Consider the following 20769-nt stretch of genomic DNA (forward strand, 5'->3'; position numbering starts at 1 on the left):
GAGTTTGGAAGGTCAAAAATGAAAATCGAAAAAACGGCGGGAAGAGGGTTAATGTAAAAAACAGATGAATATTTGTATCTAACAAACAATTAAAAAAGCTGAACAGATAGCAGAAACGTGATGTGAGAACAGCCCCTAAGGGCTTTTATACTGTTGTATCATTTTTCATTGAGGCAAATCCAGAATACCAAGGAAAATCAGTGGACTGTAGTTATAATTTGATCATATTAATGCCTGGATTCCTTACCTGAACAGTTACCCTTTCTTCATTAGACAATAAATTTAACGTTTTGCACTAGAAATGAAAGAGGTAAAAAGCCGTTAACAATACAGCAACTAAACATGGCCATTGTATTCATCATTCAAAATAATGTTATTTTACCTTATCTGAAGCTGAAGAACCACAGAAAGTCTCATAGTCTCCAAGTATTTGGAATTCTGAATTTCTGCCGCAAACTAGACAGTCAGATTTTTTGCTTCGAATCCTTATGTTTCGGAATTTTCCGTCGAGAGCATCAAACATGAGCATGACACCACTAAAAGATGCTAAGATATTGGTTAAGGTGCAAAAGGATTTCTATGTATCAAAAGTTTCAAATGAGGCTTTCAACAGGAAAACCTTCTCTAAACAGAATCTGTGTACAAAATATTTTCTTTAGGGTATTGGTAGGCAAATCTGTCAATTTATGTATAGAAGCAGTCTAAACCCACCTAGGTCTGCCTGGGAATGTAAAATCCATCAACGCAACATATGAATGGAGAAGTAGCCATAGATAGTACTGAAGGAAGAGAATACAGCCATCTCTCCATCTGCCTATACTGTATATAATGGCCTCCTCAACAGGTGGGGCTGGGCTTTGGTGCCCCTTTACTACACAACTCTTAGGGTAAATTCACACTGAGTTTTTGCAGGTTGATTTTTGAGGTGGAATTCACCAAAACAAAAACAAAATACCCCCTGTCACATTTATATAAAAGAGTCAGGAAGATTTTCTACTCTAGGTGATGTTTTCAGCTGGATAAAAAAAAGAAGCATCAGGATCTATGTTCAGGCGGTCTTCACCTTGCAAAGCCCATTGAAATGAATTGGAGAAACAAAAACTGCTCCAAAATAAAAAGTCCAGCAATTTATTTAGTCTCCTATTCATTTCTATGGGGTTTCTAAAATAGCTTTGCAGACAAAGCTCTCCTTGTGCTGAGAGTTTATTCTTAAGTCTTGTGATGCCCACAACGTGACAAAACCTCATGTGACATACTTAAGACTAGAATTAGATGTAAAGTTACTACTACAAGGAGACGTAGCAAGAAAAAAAAAATACAAGACAGAAAATCGGTTACTTTTAGGTTTAAAAATGATGGCTTAACTTATTGATTAAAGGGATATTTATACCACAGACATTTATGGCACATCTTATAGATATACCATACCTGTCTTATGGATGTGGGTACCACCTGCATCTTTTTGAAACAATTTCCCAGAGGTTGGCCAGTTGCTACTACATTTAGGTGGAGAATCAATGGACAGGTGCATGGCTTTCTTCATTCATATAATACTTCTACTGGCGTAAACACAAACAACAAAGCAAGTGCTAACCCTATGCAAATAACTAGTTGTAGGGGCAAGTCATGGAGTGCATAGGGGTTAAGAAGATGTTCATTAGAGGGGGTACAAAAAACACAAAACCTCAGGAAGGCCAATTTTGACCAGCTGAGAGAAGAGCTTAGCAGCATAAACTGGGCCAATGTCCTCAAAGTGAAGGAACACAAACAAAATGGGACATTTTCAAAAGCATCTTAAATAGAGGGTCAGTAAAAAAACATATACATTATGGAAATAAATATGTCAAAAATCATAGAAAACCAAAATGGCTAGCTAAAATAGTAAGAAGTGCAATGAAGGATAAAAAGGAAGCTTTTTAAAGTACTAAAACAGCATTAACCCCCTTCCCGACGTCTGCTGTAATAATACGGCCGATGTTGGGTGTTTAATTATGCCGATCTCTCTGTTTTATACAGCAGAGGCCCGGCTCTAATGCCCGTGATCAGTGCCCAAACTGATCATGGGCATTAACCCTTCTAGTTTTGTAGGGATTGCCAGCACCTGGAGCAGGTTCATTGCGATTGTATTCCGTCCGGGGGGAAGGTGGTGGGGTGGGGTGTCCATGCAGACTCCTTCTGAACGGAATACAAACACTAGTGTGAACCAACCCTTAGCATAAAATAGGGTTATACACCGATTAAGCTATCCTGCTTCTAACTTAGGCCTCTTTCACATGATGTTTTTCAAATCCATTCAACGGATCCATTATTTATTTTTTTATGTAGACTGTATGTCGATTAATGCATCCAAAAAACTGATCAGCACATCCGTTTTTTGCTTAAAAAAACAAACAAACAAAAAAAAAAACATCTATTTTTTATGTTTACCTCTGCTGCCCCCCACATGTGCAGGGGCAGCCATTAGGGATTGATTTCCCAACCTCCTCCCACCCCACATGAGCTACTCCTGATGATATTAGTTGAAGCACATGTTGGGGGAGGGAGGAGCCGTTTCCCATGCACTCCATGTTACAGCACAAATAAAATAAATTGTTCTGTGACTTTTAGTGCTTGGGGGACAGCTCCTGTTACCCTCAATACCATTAGGGGTAGCCATTAGGGATTTATTGCCCCCAACATGTGCTACCCCTAAAGGCTGTGGTACCAGTGTGAATGATACTGCCATTGGTGACCCCCATTAGAGAAATGGTTGTTGCTGCTGTCCCTCCTCCACCACTTGTGTGTACCGGCTCCAGAATGTCTCCAGCGCCATCCCAGTCTATCTGCTCCTTCCCGCAACGAGTGCATTCCCTACCCCGCCTTTCTCACCCCATAACTTTGTAGGGGGTTAGTATAATTTTTTTAATACTGAAATTTAGGTTTAATTTGTTGCTCTCAAACATATGAAAATTGTCCTGGCTACCAGCGGTGCAAATTGAATTTTATATACAACCCTGGCAGCGAAAGAGTTAATGTAAACTAATGCAAGGTTACGCATTTGGTTGAAGTAATAAAATGTTACCAGGGCCAGGTAACTGCTGCCTAGGCAAATAAAATTGTGGGATGCATCGAAAGAGGCATAGATTCTCATGACAAGAACAAAGTTCTGCTTCTATACAAATCACTGGTAAAGCCTTTTCTCGAACAGAAAAATAGTACGGGATATAAGTTTTAGATTTTGGTAAGATCAAGTTGATCCAGGATTTTATACAGATTTGGATTCGGGAAGGAATTTTTTGCTCTGACATGGGGAAATTGGCATAAGCCTCATGAGTGGTTTGGTTTTTTTTCCTTTTGCTTTCCTCTAGATTAACACTGTAGGGTTATAGGTTGGATTTGAAAGACCTGTGTCTTCATCCAACCGCATCTACTATGTAAATATGTTAAAGTCTCAAAATAATAGAGCGCAATCTAAAAAAAAAAGGATACGTGCCATTCCAGATACTAGCTTGAACACTTCTAAAGCTTGCAGGCATCCCATGACTCCAGGTACTGAAACAAGCACACAGTTTGGTTTCTAAACATGTTAATTAGGGCATCATACAGTATTACGAAAATGGAAGACAATTTAATAATCCAAAAATTTTCACAGTGACAGAATTTGAATCAAATCAAATTTGCTGTCTGAATTCTCCCTTCGATCATCTGCTGTAATATTCAATGGTATATAATCTGCTATTGAACCCACCTCTGCTTTGCTGTCTGAATTCTCCCTTCGATCATCTGCTGTAATATTCAATGGTATATAATCCTGTATTTCACCTCTGCATGATTACTGAACTATATCCTAGCATTTCATCCAGGCTGTATATTTTTTGCACTTCCATGTCTTCTTATCTGCACTAGTGTCAGTCTTTTGATCCTCAATGATTTTATTGCCGTTTCTGGCCAAGTGTTTACTTGGATCCACACTGCCAGTCTCCTCATGTGTCACAGTTTGTAGATTAATTAGTTAACGACTTAAATTAGTGCTAGTCTGAAGCTGTGCTTTCCTATATAAGTAGATATAGCTTATGGGGTGCATCTCATATGCGGGGGCATCTCATCTGCAGCATGCATCTTAACCAAATTGCATCTTAACCGAAGTGCAGATTAACCAAAGTGCACTTATACATGGCACTTAAACAGGGCATGGAACAGGCTAACCATGGCAGAACACTAGGTAAATTTCAACCTAAAACAACAAGTTTTACCTCATGGTATCCTGTAGCTGCACTGTCTCTTACTATCTTAGCCATTGGCTTCCTGCAGATCTCTCCTCCATCTCTACCACCAGTACACACCATCCATATCAGTCCCTCTTTTCTTCCTTCTCCCATGTACAGCTCTCACACACTTTTCACACTCTGTAATCACCCCTTTACTTCTTTTAGCAGTGACACCAAACATAAGCGCCCACATAAATCCCTGAACCACCTTCTGTCTCTGTCCATTCTGCTCCTCCTAGCTGCTGGGGACATCTCTCCTAACCCCGGCCCTCCTTCCTTCACTAACTCTTCTCCCTGCACACATAGAAGGCCTACAAACCTCATCAATATATACAGTGTTCCTTCCCCTCATCTCTCCCCTGTCTCTTAACTGCTCTCTCTGGAACGCCCGCTCAGTGTGTAACAAACTAGAACACATTAATGACTTATTCCTTAGCAAATCCCTTGGCCTGCTCGCCCTTACTGAGGCTTGGATCCAGCAGTCAGATACGGCCTCCCCTGCTGCTCTGTCTCATGGTGGCCTACAATTCGCTCACACCTCTAGGCCTGATAATAGGCAGGGTGGTGGGGTAGGATTACTTCTGTCACCGCAGTGCATTTTTCAGTCCATTCCCCCGGTCCCCTCACTCACATTCTCCTCATTTGAAGTCCATGCTATCAGACTTTTCCGCCCACTCTCCTTACGTGTAGCCGTGATCTACCGCCCACCTGGCTCACCCTACCAATTTTTGGACCACTTTGCTTCTTGGCTTCCCCACTTTTTATCCAGTGACATTCCTACCCTCATCATGGGTGACTTTAACATCCCTATTGCCCCCCCTCACTCCTCGGCTGCCTCACAGTTTCTCTCATTAACCACTTCTCTTGGTCTCTCACAATGTTCTTCTTCCGCCACACATCTAGATGGTAACACGATTGATCTAGTCTTCCATCGACTCCTCACAGTCTCTAAATTTTCTAACTCTTCTCTGCCGCTCTCTGACCACAACCTTCTATCTCTCACCATCAGTGCTCTCTCCCCTTCACAAGACGCCCCTACCCATCACACATATAGGAACTTGCGTGCTATTGACACCCACCACCTCTCAGATACTCTACAGTCCTCCCTGTCCCCCATCTCTTCAATCTCCTGTCCCAATCTGGCCACCAGTCACTATAATGAAACCCTCAAAAATGTATTGGATGAGGTTGCTCCCCCCTCCACTCGTAAAGTCCCACATAGGAGGCAGCAACCCTGGCACACGCCACAGACACGATTTCTCCAGCGATGCTCTAGGTGTGCCGAACGTCTCTGGCGAAAATCACGCTCACCTGCAGATTTCCTCCACTTCAAGTTTATGCTTAAAACATATAGCTCTGCCCTTTACCTCGCCAAACAAGACTATTTCACCGCCCTCATCTCTTCTCTCTCCAGCAACCCTAAAAGACTTTTTGAAACCTTTCACTCCTTACTCACACCCAAGGAACAGATGCCATTCACAGACCTTAGTGCTGATGACCTGGCCATGTATTTCCATGATAAAATTGATAAGATCCGTCAGGAAATTACTGCCCAAGCCCCAGGTGGCATTGACTCCCACACCTACGATAGTACTGATCCCCTCACCAGCCGCACTTCAGACTGTCCATTCTCATCTTTTGAACCTGTTACAGAAGAGGAAGTCTCCCAGCTACTTTCTTCATCTCGCCCCACAACCTGCAGTAGTGACCCCTTCCCATCACACCTTCTCCAATCTCTGTCCCCTGCTGTCACTACTTACCTTACTAAAATATTTAACCTCTCTCTCTCTTCTGGAATCTTCCCATCCTCCTTCAAGCATGCTGTTATAACCCCGCTACTGAAAAAACCCTCCCTGGACCCATCTTGTGCTGCTAACTATCGACCCGTCTCTAACCTCCCCTTCATCTCTAAACTTTTGGAACGCCTGGTTTATTCTCGGTTAATTCGTTATCTCTCTGCTAACTCTCTGCTTGACCCCTTACAATCTGGTTTCCGCGCTCTGCACTCTACTGAAACAGCTCTCACAAAAGTCTCTAATGATCTACTAAAGGCTAAATCCTATGGTGACTTCTCTCTTATTCTTCTGGACCTCTCGGCAGCTTTTGACACTGTTGACCATCAACTTCTCCTCACTATGCTCCGCTCAGTCGGCCTCAATGACACTGCGCTCTCCTGGTTCTCCTCTTATCTCTCAGACCGCACTTTCAGTGTATCATTCGCGGGCTCTGTTTCCTCCCCTCTTTCCCTTGCTGTTGGGGTTCCTCAGGGCTCGGTCCTCGGCCCCCTGCTCTTTTCTCTCTACACAGCCCCCATTGGACAAATCATCGCCAGATTTGGCTTCAGGTACCATCTTTATGCTGATGACACCCAATTATACACATCTTCCCGTGACATCACCCCTGCACTCATACAGAACACCAGTGACTGTCTCTCTGCTGTCTCTAATATCATGTCCTCGCTCTATCTGAAACTAAATCTCTCTAAGACTGAACTACTACTGTTTCCACCATCTAACAGATCTGTCCCTGATATATCCATTGCAGTCTCAGGCCTTACTATAACTCCTAGGCAGCATGCCCGCTGCCTCGGGGTCATATTTGACGCAGACCTTTCCTTCACCCCTCACATTGAATCACTCGCACGTTCATGTCACCTCCACCTCAAAAACATCTCCAGAATACGCCCTTTCCTTACCAGAGATACACTAAAGACACTTACTGTCTCTCTGATTCATTCTCGCCTTGACTACTGTAACTCCTTACTAATCGGTCTTCCCCTCACTAAACTCTCCCCTCTACAATCTATTCTGAATGCAGCGGCCAGGCTCATCTATCAGGCTAGACGCTACAGCGATGCCTCTGGTCTGTGCCAGTCACTACACTGGCTGCCTATTCATTATAGAATAAAATATAAAGTTATTACTCTCATCCACAAGGCTCTCCATAAAGCCGCACCTCCCTACATTTCTTCCCTCATCTCTGTCTACCGCCCAACCCGTGTTCTCCGCTCACTCAATGATCTAACACTTACATCCTCTATTATCAGAACCTCCCACGCTCATATACAAGACTTCTCCCGAGCTGCACCACTTCTCTGGAATGCTCTACCCCGGACAATAAGATTAACTCCCAACTTCTACAGTTTCAAACGCAAACTAAAGACGCATCTTTTCAGACTAGCCTATCACAATTCCTAATGCACAAAATTGTCCGAACACTGTATAAGCAATGCCGCCCCTGCTACCTCTTGTGTCACCCCCTCTACCTCATAGATTGTAAGCTCTTTTGAGCAGGGCCCTCAGTCCCATTGTGTGAAATGACGTTCTTTGTTATGTATGTCTGTATCTGAACCCTATAAATTGTACAGTGCTGCGGAATATGTTGGCGCTATATAAATAAAATGTATTATTATTATTATTATTATTATTATTAAGTTTCATATATACATACCAATGCCAAGTACACCACCATCTGCACAGTTAGTTACAGTCTCTGCCGGTGGAGGCACAGGAAATAAGCACCGGTAGCATGGCCCTCCTTTATAATTGTATACTGTAAGCTAAAGAGAAAAATTAGATCCTAATCAATGATTTTAACCTATTAAGGACATCACCTAGTTTGATACTTAAGGACATTCTTCGTGTTTTTCTTTTTTCCATTATCACATTCTAAAAGCAATGATTTTCAATTTAATGTTGACATAAATTAATGTATTAAAGGGGTTATCTACCTACCCAACAGTTCAGCTGCACTGGGACAGCAGGTCTGGAATCTACATACTATTCCTTATGCTAAATTAGTCTTTTGGTATGCTAATGAATAAATCAAGTGACACCTGGGTGGGCTTCCACTGTCAATTGTGCATGAACTTTCCCTACCCTGACACTGTACATTGTGAGGAGCAGCCCAATAGCATGTGACATCACTGTCTTGTCTGTTCAACAGAAACCCAGTGGAAAAGGAAACTCCAAGATGTTCCATATGGCAGGAAGAACTTGTAGGCAATGGGCATAATGCCACATAAAACTGTGCACAATCCTACAAACAGCTAAGACTGCTTCCACAATAAGTAATAATCAGACAAAAGCAATTCTCTTCAAAATTTGCACACTTGTGATTCTCCTCTAAGATACAGTATAACCCCTCAGTGAACTAAATAGAGCTTAAGAGATAACTTCACACTTAAACTGCCTGAGGGGTTATCACATACTTGCAGACAACAGTAGTATCCATCATACAATGGATTCAGCAGAATTTTGTGACTTTTGGTGTGACAGAGCTAAAGTCTGGAAAAATCATGCATGACCTGGAAAATACTGCTGCATAGAGAGCAAAAATAAATGCACTGAATGTCCTGTATGTATTTCATATTTTACAAGGCAGAAATGTAATATTATTTCTATTTCACTTTTATAAATGAACAAGAAAAAAAAAGTGTTACCTGTCCTTCCCATCTTAGTGCACTTGCAGATACTAATGGTTTGCCAGCTACGACGCAAGCATCATTGATCAAATATCTGGTAGGAACATTGTCAGAACAGTCCGCTATAACATCATATGTTAAAGGTTAGTTATGGAAAACACACTGAAGCATGACAAAAGATTTGACCAGTAACCAGTTAGGCTATATTCCTTTGTTACAGTGGGGGAATGAGGACACAACCACACAGACATTGGGTTTTTCAGATTGCATTTTAACCGGCCACAGAAATTTTTCTCAACTTTCTCTGCAAACATCTAATTAAAATGAACAGACATTTAAATGGGTGAAAAATAACTTCTAAGGATAGATCATTAATATCAGATTGTGGGGAGTGCGATATGCAGTACACTCACCTATTGACAGTTCTCAGCAGCTGATACACAATGGTGTAGGAAGTAGCTCTGTTCTCCGTGTGTGGCCGAACCAAGTCACTAAAGCTTAGTTCATCGTAAATGGGAGCTAATGTGCAGCAACTTGGCCTGACCTAGAAACAGAGATCAAATCGGGTATAAATGACCTACCCTTAGGAGAGGTTATAAATATATTTAGTCTGGAAAACCCGGGCTAAATGCAAGCGATCTCTTGATGAACTAAGGTGATCAAAGCTCTATTAGGCCAATTACTGGGAATAAGAACTTGTTCAAGCATTAGTTCCCCATAACCTCCAGTATGAAATACGTAACTAATAGGGCCTTAGGAAAGCCTAAACACTTAAAAGGATATTGCTGAATAAGTTGCAGAGCATTACTAGGATCTAGCATCATCTGGTAAGGAACATATTCAACTGATGAATTTAACCTGAAATGATCAATCACAAAGGTTATTCACACATGCAACAAACAACTGAGAAAGTGTAAAATATTATAAATTTGCATCAACCAGAATGGAAAATGCAGCAACAACGTGTTAAAAATAAATAATTTATATATATATATATATATATATATATATATATATATATATATATATATATATAATGTCTATCAACTGCTTTTCCAGCCACAACTTCAATGTAGGTATTACCATCTGAGGTTAGTTACATCATTTAAAATTACATTATAAGTCCACAGACAGCTAACACTGAAATTAAAGGGGTTGTCCAGGAATTTCATCATGCCATCCCAGAGAATGCCGGGGAATGTGAAACATCGCAGTCATTTGTGGTGCAGGACTTACGTTCTAGCAGCTTCATGGTGTGCATTGGAATTAACAATGGCAGCAGACACCAGAGCACCAGGGAAAGGGGAGTACGATTTTCTTTTGATTGTTATGTTCTCGCCATTCCACCCCCAAATAGCCAGGGGGTTAAAGCCCATGATCAACGCAGGCATATTTAAATACTCAACATCAGCCATACTATTATGCTGGATGTCAGTAACGGGTTAAAAATTGCATGTAGCTTTTTGAGTTTTTTGTTTATTTAAAAAAAAACAAAAAAAAACCTCAGCCTCATTACACAACTTCATTTCAGGTCTGGTTTCCACAGTGGGAAACCACCTGTAAAGGAGGGGTGGGTAGATACCTGCTTTTTACTGTCAGACAGACCTAGATTCTTGGTCACTCAGCAAAGATGAAGCCAAGAAGAAGCAGAGAGAGCACTGACTCTGGGAACGCATGTAAAGGACACATGTTGTTTGGAATGATTTAAGGAAGCACCCTGTAGCCTAGAAGTGGGACCCAGCGAACCAAACCATCACTTTGGTATTACATCTTTTCTATTCTTTTATCCCATTTGATTTTACGGATTGTATTTTACTTTTATCTGTATTTGCTTATCCACTGATAAGAAAGGTGATCGCAGGTGGCTTTGGTGAGGAGAGATCCTTCACAGGGTCCCTACCTGCCATGTGTTGGCTATAATACTCAAGTCCTCTTACTGTATGTTGTAGAAGGTCTTTGCGTCACCTCAGGCTTCAGGCCCTGGTTCGATTGCTACCTCTGCACCCCCTATAGATACACCCCTAATGTCACCTGTATACTAACGGCCATTAGCCTAAGGCCTCATGTAGTCTCCTGCAGCAAAAATAAACAAAAAAAAAAAAAAAAAAAGCGCTGAGGGAAAAACCACGGCGGCAATTTTGCAGTTAAAGGGGTATTCCCATCTACAGAATTATTTTTAAATTTGTAGATAATTAAAAGTTAAACATTTTTGCAAATATAAGTATTTAAAAATTCTGCAGAGTTTTAAAGATTTTCTCTAACTTTCTTAGTGGTGACAGTCTGTTATCGTGATCGGTTACTATGGATACGACGACCAATGCAGAAACTTTCTAAGGTCAGAAAATCAGCCATGATTTCCTTATTGTGGCCGGGATATCTTCTCATACATGTAGTGTCCCTGCCTGATAACCCGGGTACAATAAGAAAATCATAGCTGGGTTCCTGACAAGTCCCAGACCATAAAACGTTTCTGCATTAGTGGTCGTATCCATGGCAACCCATCAAGAGAAAAAACCGTCACCATTAAGAAAGTTAGAGAAAATCTTTAAAACTCTGCAGAATTTTTAAATACTTATATTTGCAAAAATGTTTAACTTTTAATTATCTACAAATATAGATATCATTATGTACATGGGAATACCCCTTTAATTGAAACTGAACATCAACCAAAATAACCAACGTGATTTTGTTCTATTTGGTGACTGGTAAAATTCTGGAAGATTGCTATATCTCCTCCAGATTCCTCACTTATGTGTGGTAAGTGAGGTTACAACACAGACGTCTGTAACAAAACCTCAGCTGTGAGAAGGCCTTTCTATTAACCACTTCTTGTCCAACTAGGGAGGCGCCTTCAAGCACAAGTGGGAGCGGAGTCTCATTAAAGGCAAAATAAAAAGTTGATAAGAGTTCAATCCTGGGCAGTTCCTGGGGAAAAGAGGAGGAGCCGTGTTCTGAGCTGTTACCATTACTGTGCTCTATGTTGACCATGTGGCTGAAGTAAGACACATGTACAGTTAGGGTTTTTGCTGTGTAGTTAGTAGTTCAGACGCGCAGGATTTCTGTTATTGTTTCGTTGTTTTTTGCAAAATAAACATACAGGGTAAAACCTGTTTGCACCTGAATTTTTGCGTTTCAGGAGGCGGTTTTTTGAGTAGGATTTTGACGTGGATTCCGCATCAAAATCCTGACCATTTTACCCCGTATGAACTAGCCCTAATATTGTAAGTGTGCTGTGCTCCTATTAAGCTATACCATAGGGTATATGTGACTCTCACAGTTTTGAGTAGTCTATTAGTTCAATTAAAGAGGCACCGTCATTTCAACAAATTCTGCATAAATGAGTACAAGCGATGGACCCCTGAGAATAGATCTGGAATAAGTTATACATAAAATCACTTGCCCGCCACAACTATTTGAAGCAAATGCAATAAATGTACACTGACTATCTGTGTTATATATCTTTTTTTAAAGTAACACTGAAAGAGTCACTTAAAGGTATGCATTACGCAATGAAAGAATGAAGCTGCCCGCTACAACCTCTCATTTTTCAGAGGCCCTTTTGAGCAATGGCTATTTTTCCTTTTGATAAGAAACCCCAATGGTCATATTTGAAAGCATGAATGTTTAAAAATACAAAATGGACTAAAAGGACCACATACTTCCTTAGGGTTTTCACCACAGATGCAGATTTGGACATGCCTTTTCTTTCCTCTCCATGTAAAACTTGTCTATGAAGATTGCTAGTTTCCACTACATCATAATCCAACAAACCCAATCGTCCTGTGCACATAAAAATAAAATTTAGAACTTCATTATGTTATGGCAACAAAAGTTTAAATAAATGTAATAAAGGACACGAATTTGGGTTTTTAAGGCTGGGTTTACACAGTGCATTGCAGTAATGAATAGAACATGTTAATATGCATCTCACCTGTACAGTAATGATCATTAAACTGATGTACTGGCCGCTAGCATATAGGTGACATGTACAGTAGGGCTGGGCAATTAATAGAAATTGAGGTTCTACCTGCAGTTTTGTTTAGACCAGACAAATCGAAAATACCATTATTATACTCTGGAGTCTATATATTATATATATATACATACATATATATACACACACACACACACACACACACATTTTCTAATAATTCAGTGACAGTGCATTTTCAGAAACGAAGCATCACCAATACCCTCCGCCTTTATCCCGCTCATACTTATCCATCTTAATTTTTCTGCCACCAATAACACTTCCTCCACTTCTGACTGCGTAATAACGCTTTATTGTCGCCGGCAGAATCAAAGAGCGCATACCACACATATGCAAGAAGTCCACAGAAGAAGATGCTGCCGGGACTGAAGAAAATGATCTCCAGGACACAGAAGACAGGCAAGTATGATTTGGGGCTGAATTAGGTAGGTACATAGATAGATAGGGCTAGCAGTCGGTAGGCGTAGGAGGGGGATCATGGGAGTTGTAGGCTAGGGAAGCATATAAACAAATGCAGAAGATCCCGGAGAAAACCAGAAAAAAAACTCAAAACACTGCTAAAGGAATTTTGGTGCAATTATTAACCCATTAATAGTATTAACCCATTTACCCCCTTAGGTGTATGGCTGGAAGCCCTATTACTCCTATTAAAGTGAAAGGGAGCAGGGCCGCAGTTCACGTGAATGAAAGCAGGGTTGCAGTTTTAGGCGCCACCACTACAGTGTACGAAGTTCTGTACACTGTGCAAAGCTTCTGGTCCATACAGTGTAGCGGTGGTGCCTGTAAATGCAGCCTCGTTCTCATTCACTTGAACTGCAGCCCCACTTCTTATCAAATAGCTTCAGATCCTGGAAACTCCTGTAGCCTGAAGCCCCATGTGGTGTAAACCCTATTTCAGAAAAATGCTGTTAGTGGCAAAAGTGTTGCATTTTGTCATATTTTTTTCCCGCTTTTTTGGCTGTGGCGTGATATGTGGGGCCTTAGTCTCAATTTTATTTAGATTGTGAGAAAAAAAAGCCGCATTTTTCAAAAACATATCTTCTTGAAAACACAACGTTAATTTTAGATGCAAAATCGTGAGTAGCTTCTCAATATATTTAATAGGGAAAGAAAACCCCTGAAAAAAACGCAACAAAAACTCAATGAAAAATGATGTGGAAAAAACATAATACATTTTCTCAGCGTTTTTTTTAACTGCGCTTTGCTACATGGGCGCTTAGCTGCAGTTTTTGAAGCTAAAACCAGGTGCATTTCATAAAGGGAGTGAACATATATATCACAGGTGCTGCTACACCTCTTTTTCTTAGATCATCATAGAAAACGCTAGGAGTCTCACAGCATGTCGCTGGGTGGCAGGGTCTCTTAGCATTATAGATGAGTGTAACGCTAGGAGTCTTAATTATATCCATTAGAAGTAACAGAATGAATGGCAGTAAGCAGAGATCTAGCAAACTGTGAGGAATTGATACAGAAAGTATACTGAAACATTGTTAAAATTTGTATAATAAAAAGATATACATTTGTCTCATTATTGGTCTGAAAGTGGACAACCCCTTTAAGTATTATGCCAGTCAGTGCATCCTTTTTGGCTTAGTTATGCGCACTCAGAATACCCCGTTTCCGAGCTAAACAAGAGAACCAATACAAAGTGAATTTCTGCTCTTTCAGGTATCTCATTATCTTGTTGCACATTCACTCTATATAAGGAACTATCTAGACGCGATATCAAATCATACGCTGTCAATGTCCTCACAATAACTTTAAGCATGTGACAGTAAACATGAAACCCCCATGGACCTTCAAATTATCTGCTATTCTGTGAATAGGGTAAAAGGTCCTTGGGATGAACAAACCCTCTAAAAGGTGTCTTTACAAACAATAGTACCTGTGAATGGGTAAAACTCTGTAATATACATAATGCTAATGGAAAAGTTAAGAGAAAACTTAGTAGAAAATGTCAGTACAATTTAGATATTACCTATTCCAGCTGCAGCCAAATATTGAGCTAATGGACATCCTAAACCTCCACATCCTATTACTAACACAGAGGCTCTTGATATGTTAAGTTGACCTGGAAAAGGTACAAACAAATATAAACTATTAAACATTTATAATGCAGTTGTTCTTTGACATACAATGAGCAGGAAAGTAATGTAAAGATCAGGATAACCGACTTTTCCATCACTGTAACAGTTCTGTTTATTTACAAAATGTATTTGTCAATGGTTGTGAATGCTGCACAAGAATCTCTAATGATAAATGTATGTCCTGTATCCTAATATCCTGTATCCAGCGTTAGAGGAAAACTAATGCTCTCATTATTTATCTACTGAAAGAGAATGTATTATCTGAAAATGACTAGCATGTTAAAAAGGTTTTTAAAAAAATTGGTATTTTTTTTACTATACAAACAAGAAAAAAATCATTCATCATTCTTGGTATCTGGGGGAGGGTTTTGTGCTTCATCATTCATAAGCCATAAGAAAGGCTATTCTTCTCCTACTTTTAGATGTCTTCTCCTTTTACCACCTCAATTATAGTTCTTAACATCTATTAATAGGTGCTGTTCCAATGATTCCAGCACAGTTGGATTTTTTTTTCCTTTAGCTTTGGTACCTAAGGTGCCATTTAAGCTCTATTATCAGGAGGTGAGTGGTGTTTGATTCTGAGCTCTGACAATGGCTGCCTATGACTGGAGCTCAGAATCACTCCCCACTGCCTAACACTGATTTCTGATTTACAAAGCATAAATTGCACACCACGTCAAAGTCAGTAACTTTATCTGACACAACACAAAAATGATCCTGACTCCTCAACATTGTATATATCTATATATAATGTTTAGCAGAAATACATAATACTTGCCTTTAACACCAAACTCAGGTACAACAAGTTGCCTGCTGTATCTAAGAATGTCCGCATTGGTAAGAGAAGTCTTCACAATTTCAACCAACTTTTCACCTACATCATGGGGATCCAGCGCTGACGTGCAGATTTTATCCTGCAGAAATATAAATAAGCGCCAGTAAAACAAATAAAAGTATCTTCGGTTACACACAGATTTATTTGCATGAATCCCATATGCATTATTCACATAATTCTTTGGGCTTTGGTGTACTTGCACGTCTTTGATATTAGGGCATACCACCAAACGGAATAGATATACATATAAAACATAACTTAATAATATATGTTAAAAAATACAATATAAGTGAGGTGCGGGGAAAGGGAACAAATGGGCCAGTATGAAGAATATAAAATTACACAGACACGGCGGCCTCCAAGAAATTAAACCAGTTCAATTCACCAATCTGATGATGTTGTAAGAAATGAAGACCATAAGGGATGGAGGTCGACTGTGAATAAACTGGACCATTCAACAAGTTTTAACCCAATAGCCGGAGGCCAAAAATATATAAATTCAAGTGAGGGGAGGTAATGTGAGATGGCAAGTCAGGAAAAACTAGACAGTGGGTATTTCTGTCGAATCCCTACATACCTAACTCAGAACCAATACCCTTGTGCATACTGGTCTGACTGGAACCTCACCCTAAACTAATGGCCACCCTATAGAAGAAACCAGATAGTGCACTCAGAATAGGGAGATAAAATAATATGAGCATGCCACCCGACATGCATGTTTCGTCAGGGTTAAAGTTAGACAAACCAACCCTGACTCATCAGGGGTTAACGGTGCTCAAACAAACCAGCCCTGTTTAGGCAGATAAACAAATAACAGAAAAGTTACCCTGAGCCATACACCATACATACTCACTAATACATTGTACAGCCAAATATCCCACAAGGTCATGGGATAGGAGAGTGAAGTAAAGGTGAATCCTAATGATAGATAGAAAGGATAAATGGTCCCCTGGAGTGCCAAACAGGGACTCAGACATGCGCCTCGTTTCGATTTGAAGCGCGCGCTTTCCTGGCTATTTAGATGCGGCAGTAGTTGCGGGGTCGCACTCTATCTGAGGTCTGAGCTATTGGTCCCTGTTTGGCACTCCAGGGGACCATTTATCCTCTGTCACATTGCTGAAGGGGAATAGGGGACAAAGTTCCCCGTGCCTTCTCCATATGAATGAAGTGCTGTTTCACTTTCGTAACTGGAGCTCCATTCACTGATGTGGGGTTGCCAGAGATTGTAGTGTAACCAGCCCTGCAGCAGTGATTAGAGCACCAGTCACTCGAGTGCATTAGTGCTCCATGCATTCAGTCTCCTTTATTTCTTATCACTAGGGAACCTAGCAGTCATCAGAGAGTTCCTCAGAGCTGATGGAGTCCCAAGACTATAAAAGGTTAAATGGGATGTCTGGGGTGTAATAATTTACTTAACGGGTCCTGGAGAAGATTAACCTGGGGCTTCTGATGTGATGAGGTTTTGACCCTCAGATCATGTGGTCTGAAGCAGTGTTCTGCCCCCTTGGTCACTCTGCTCCCTTCTACCCAGATCTCACCGGTCCACCAGTAAATAAAGGGATCCTATCATTAGAAGTCTTTTTTTTTTGTCCCTAACACGTAGGAATAGCCTTAAGAAAGGCTATTCTTCTCCTACCTTTAGATGTTTTCTCCGCCCTGCCGTTCAGGATATAATCCAGTTTTCGTCAGTATGCAAATGAGTTCTTCCGCAGCAGTGGGGGCGGGCCCCAGCACTCAAACAGCACTGGGGCGTCCCCAATGCTGCGAGAGAAATATCCAGCGCCGCCTCCATCTTCTTCAGGAACGGGGTCTTTACGCGTCTTCTTCCGGGGGTTGGCTTCAAACCTGTAGGCCTCGGGCAAAGCCGACTGTGCATGCCTGCCGGCCAAAAGAGAATGGCCATTTACACAGTATTGTAAGCGGCCATTTTCTTGTGGCCAGCAGGCATGCGCAGTCATCTTTGCCCTAGGCCTAGAAGTTTGAAGCCAACCCCTGGAAGAAGTTTCATGAAGAGGACATTCCTGAATAAGATGGAGGCGGAGAGTTCTCTCGCAGCATTGGGGACGCCACCAGTGCTGTTTGAGCGCTGGGGCCCACCCCCAGTGCTGTGAGACAACTCATTTGGATACCTGCAAAAAATGGGATTTCCACGGAGTGGCGCGAAGAAGACATCTAAAGGTAGGAGAAGAATAGCCTTTCTTAAGGCTATTCCTACGTGTTAGGGACTAAAAAAAAAATGATAGTATGCCTTTAAATACCTGTGAGATTGGGGAAGGAAGGGACAGAATGCTACTTCATATCAGATTACCTAGGCGTAAACCCTGATCAAGTGTTAACCACGGATTACCTCTGGAGTAGAGACCCGATGTTTACCTTGTTCTAGGCTACACTGAGACCATGAACCTACCCGCAGCAACTCTATTGTAGTCAGTACAGCAATGCCTCAGAAATCAGGCGCACACCCATACATCGGAACTGAGCACTACACCAGTTAGGAACTGCCAGAGATTTCTATTGTAATTTACAACAAGACACTATTGTGAATCATAAATATGTCAGGTTGAGACGTCATTGTCCTGCTCATACCATAGTTGTACGATGTTTGGTGCTAGATGGAATATAGAATATAATATATATATATATATGCTGGAGGGAGGTCCCACTACCAGGGACAACTCCATTCTAGACACAACTATCTCTTTACCGTCATGAGCCCACACACTGTTAACTATTTCTTTACCGCGTGGCATGCTGCCAGCTGCTCTCTCAGGCTCTTTATCTCAGCGTTTTTTTGCCGGATTTCATCTCTGAGCGCTTCCATGTCAGGTACACGCGCTATCTGACAGCACTAAAGGACCTTTGATGACGTCATCTCCATGTGATCAGTCACGTGTGTGGGAGGAGTTTGGCCTGTGGCTGTGCTGCCTGAAGGCTATGGGACGACTTGAGCTTGTTCTCATCCTGCCCGTGACGCTTGGGTTACGGAACAGGCTGTGACGTGCAAATAGTGTGATTTATATATGATCGACTTCACACACAGCAGTTTAGTTTCGCTTATGCTATGGGTTTTTTGACATTGTGTCGGTGTGTAAGAAAAAAAAAGCAAGGAGAAGCTTCTAGTGAAGAGACCCAACATTGGAGCCATTCTCAAATAGAATGTGATACTGGGGAGGGGAAGGGGCCACTGCTGGGTATATAATAATGTGGGGAGGGGCACTGCAGGGCACAGTGATGTAACTAGGAATGGCGGCGCCCTTGGCAAACTTTTGACGTGCCCCCCCCCCAACCGACGCCGAAGACCTTGACCGACTGACTCCCCCCACCCGCATTCCTGCATGCTCTATTATGTCTCAGTGGCCCCTGCACACAGTATTATGTCCCATAGTGGCCTCTGCACACAGTATTATGCCCCATAGTGGCCTCTGCACACAGTAGTATGCCCCATAGTGTCCCCTGCACACAGTATTATCCCCCATAGTGACCCCTACACACAGTATTATCATACCTCCCAACCGTCCCAATTTCCGCGGGACAGTCACGATTTGGGTGACATGTCCCGCGGTCCCGGTTGGAGGGAGGTATGTCCCGATTTCAACTCAGATCTGCGTCCAGAGGACGCAGATCTGAGTTGAACACATATGCGGCTGAAGCAAGGAGCTGACACAGGTCAGCTCCTCGCTTCGCCGCTGCCCGCCTCTCTCCCTGACACATGCGGCTGAAGCTACCCGCGTGCTCGCTTCGCCGCTGCGTCTCTCTCTCGCTGACACATGCGGCTGAAGCGAGGAGCTGACCTGTGTCAGCTCCTCGCTTCGCTGCTGCCGCCGGCTCCTGGCTTGTAGACGCGATGTACAAGCCAGGAGCCGGCGGCAGCGGCGAAGCGAGGAGCTGACACAGGTCAGCTCCTCGCTTCAGCCGCATGTGTCAGCGAGAGAGACGCAGCGGCGAAGCGAGCACGCGAGCAGCTTCAACCGCATGTGTCAGGGAGAGAGGCGGGCAGCGGCGAAGCGAGGAGCTGACCTGTGTCAGCTCCATCCTTCAGCCGCATGTGTCAGCGAGAGAGTCGGGCAGAGAGCGGCGAGGGAGCGGAGGAGAAGGTAAGTTTAATGTGGAGGTGGAACGTGAATCTGGGGGCAGATGAAAGAGAGGACGGCATGACACTGGGGGCAGAGATGGAGAGGACGGCATGACACTGGGGGCAGAGATGGAGAGGACGGCATGACACTGGGGGCAGAGATGGAGAGGACGGCATGACACTGGGGGCAGAGATGGAGAGGACATGAATCTGGGGGCAGAGATGGAGGGACAGGAATCTGGGGGCAGAGATGGAGGGGACATGAATCTGGGGGCAGAGATGTGGGGGCATGAATCTGGGGGCAGAGATGTGGGACATGAATCTGGGGACAGAGATGTGGGGACATGAATCTGGGGGCAGAGATGTGGGGACATGAATCTGGGGGCAGAGATGGAGAGGACATGAATCTGGGGGCAGAGATGGAGGGACAGGAATCTGGGGGCAGAGATGGAGGGACAGGAATCTGGGGGCAGAGATGGAGGGGACATGAATCTGGGGGCAGAGATGTGGGGGCATGAATCTGGGGGCAGAGATGTGGGACATGAATCTGGGGGCAGAGATGTGGGGACATGAATCTGGGGGCAGAGATGGAGAGGACATGAATCTGGGGGCAGAGATGGAGGGACATGAATCTGGGGGCAGAGATGGAGGGACATGAATCTGGGGGCAGAGATGGAGGGACATGAATCTGGGGGCAGAGATGGAGGGACATGAATCTGGGGGCAGAGATGGAGGGACATGAATCTGGGGGCAGAGATTGGGGGACATGAATCTGGGGCAGAGATGGAGGGACAGGAATCTGGGGGCAGAGATGTGGGACATGAATCTGGGGGCAGAGATGTGGGGACATGAATCTGGGGGCAGAGATGGAGGGGACATGAAACTGGGGGCAGAGATGGAGTGGACATGAAACTGGGGGCAGAGATGGAGTGGACATGAATCTGGGGGCAGAGATGGAGGGACATGAATCTGGGGGCAGAGATGGAGTGGACATGAAACTGGGGGCAGAGATGGAGGGACATGAGTCTGGGGGCAGAGATGGGGGACATGAATCTGGGGACAGAGATGTGGGGACATGAATCTGGGGGCAGAGATGGGGGACATGAATCTGGGG

The 20769-nt window shown here is 42.9% G+C and overlaps 1 protein-coding gene across 2 annotated transcripts in view; it reads right to left on the reverse strand.

The window, feature by feature from the left end:
- Positions 1-18419, reverse strand: part of MOCS3 (molybdenum cofactor synthesis 3) — a 33305-nt gene extending 14886 nt beyond the window's left edge. Inside the window, exons 1-10 of one of the 2 annotated variants that reach the window (XM_075267789.1) lie at positions 18324-18419; positions 15527-15662; positions 14640-14732; positions 12330-12450; positions 9450-9528; positions 8689-8802; positions 7698-7806; positions 3469-3531; positions 383-546; positions 248-295 (exon numbers count right to left, since the gene is read on the reverse strand). In XM_075267789.1, coding sequence (XP_075123890.1) covers positions 248-295; positions 383-546; positions 3469-3531; positions 7698-7806; positions 8689-8802; positions 9450-9528; positions 12330-12450; positions 14640-14732; positions 15527-15662; positions 18324-18404 — 1008 coding nt within the window. In that variant the 5' untranslated portion in view covers positions 18405-18419. Of the gene's footprint in view, positions 1-247; positions 296-382; positions 547-3468; positions 3532-7697; positions 7807-8688; positions 8803-9439; positions 9529-12329; positions 12451-14639; positions 14733-15526; positions 15663-18323 lie in introns of both variants that reach the window. The other variant, XM_075267788.1, reaches the window with a different exon arrangement.
- Positions 18420-20769: the final 2350 nt, after the last annotated feature.

The sequence above is a fragment of the Leptodactylus fuscus genome, chromosome 3 (assembly GCF_031893055.1).
Source record: "Leptodactylus fuscus isolate aLepFus1 chromosome 3, aLepFus1.hap2, whole genome shotgun sequence".
NCBI lineage: Eukaryota > Metazoa > Chordata > Amphibia > Anura > Leptodactylidae > Leptodactylus > Leptodactylus fuscus.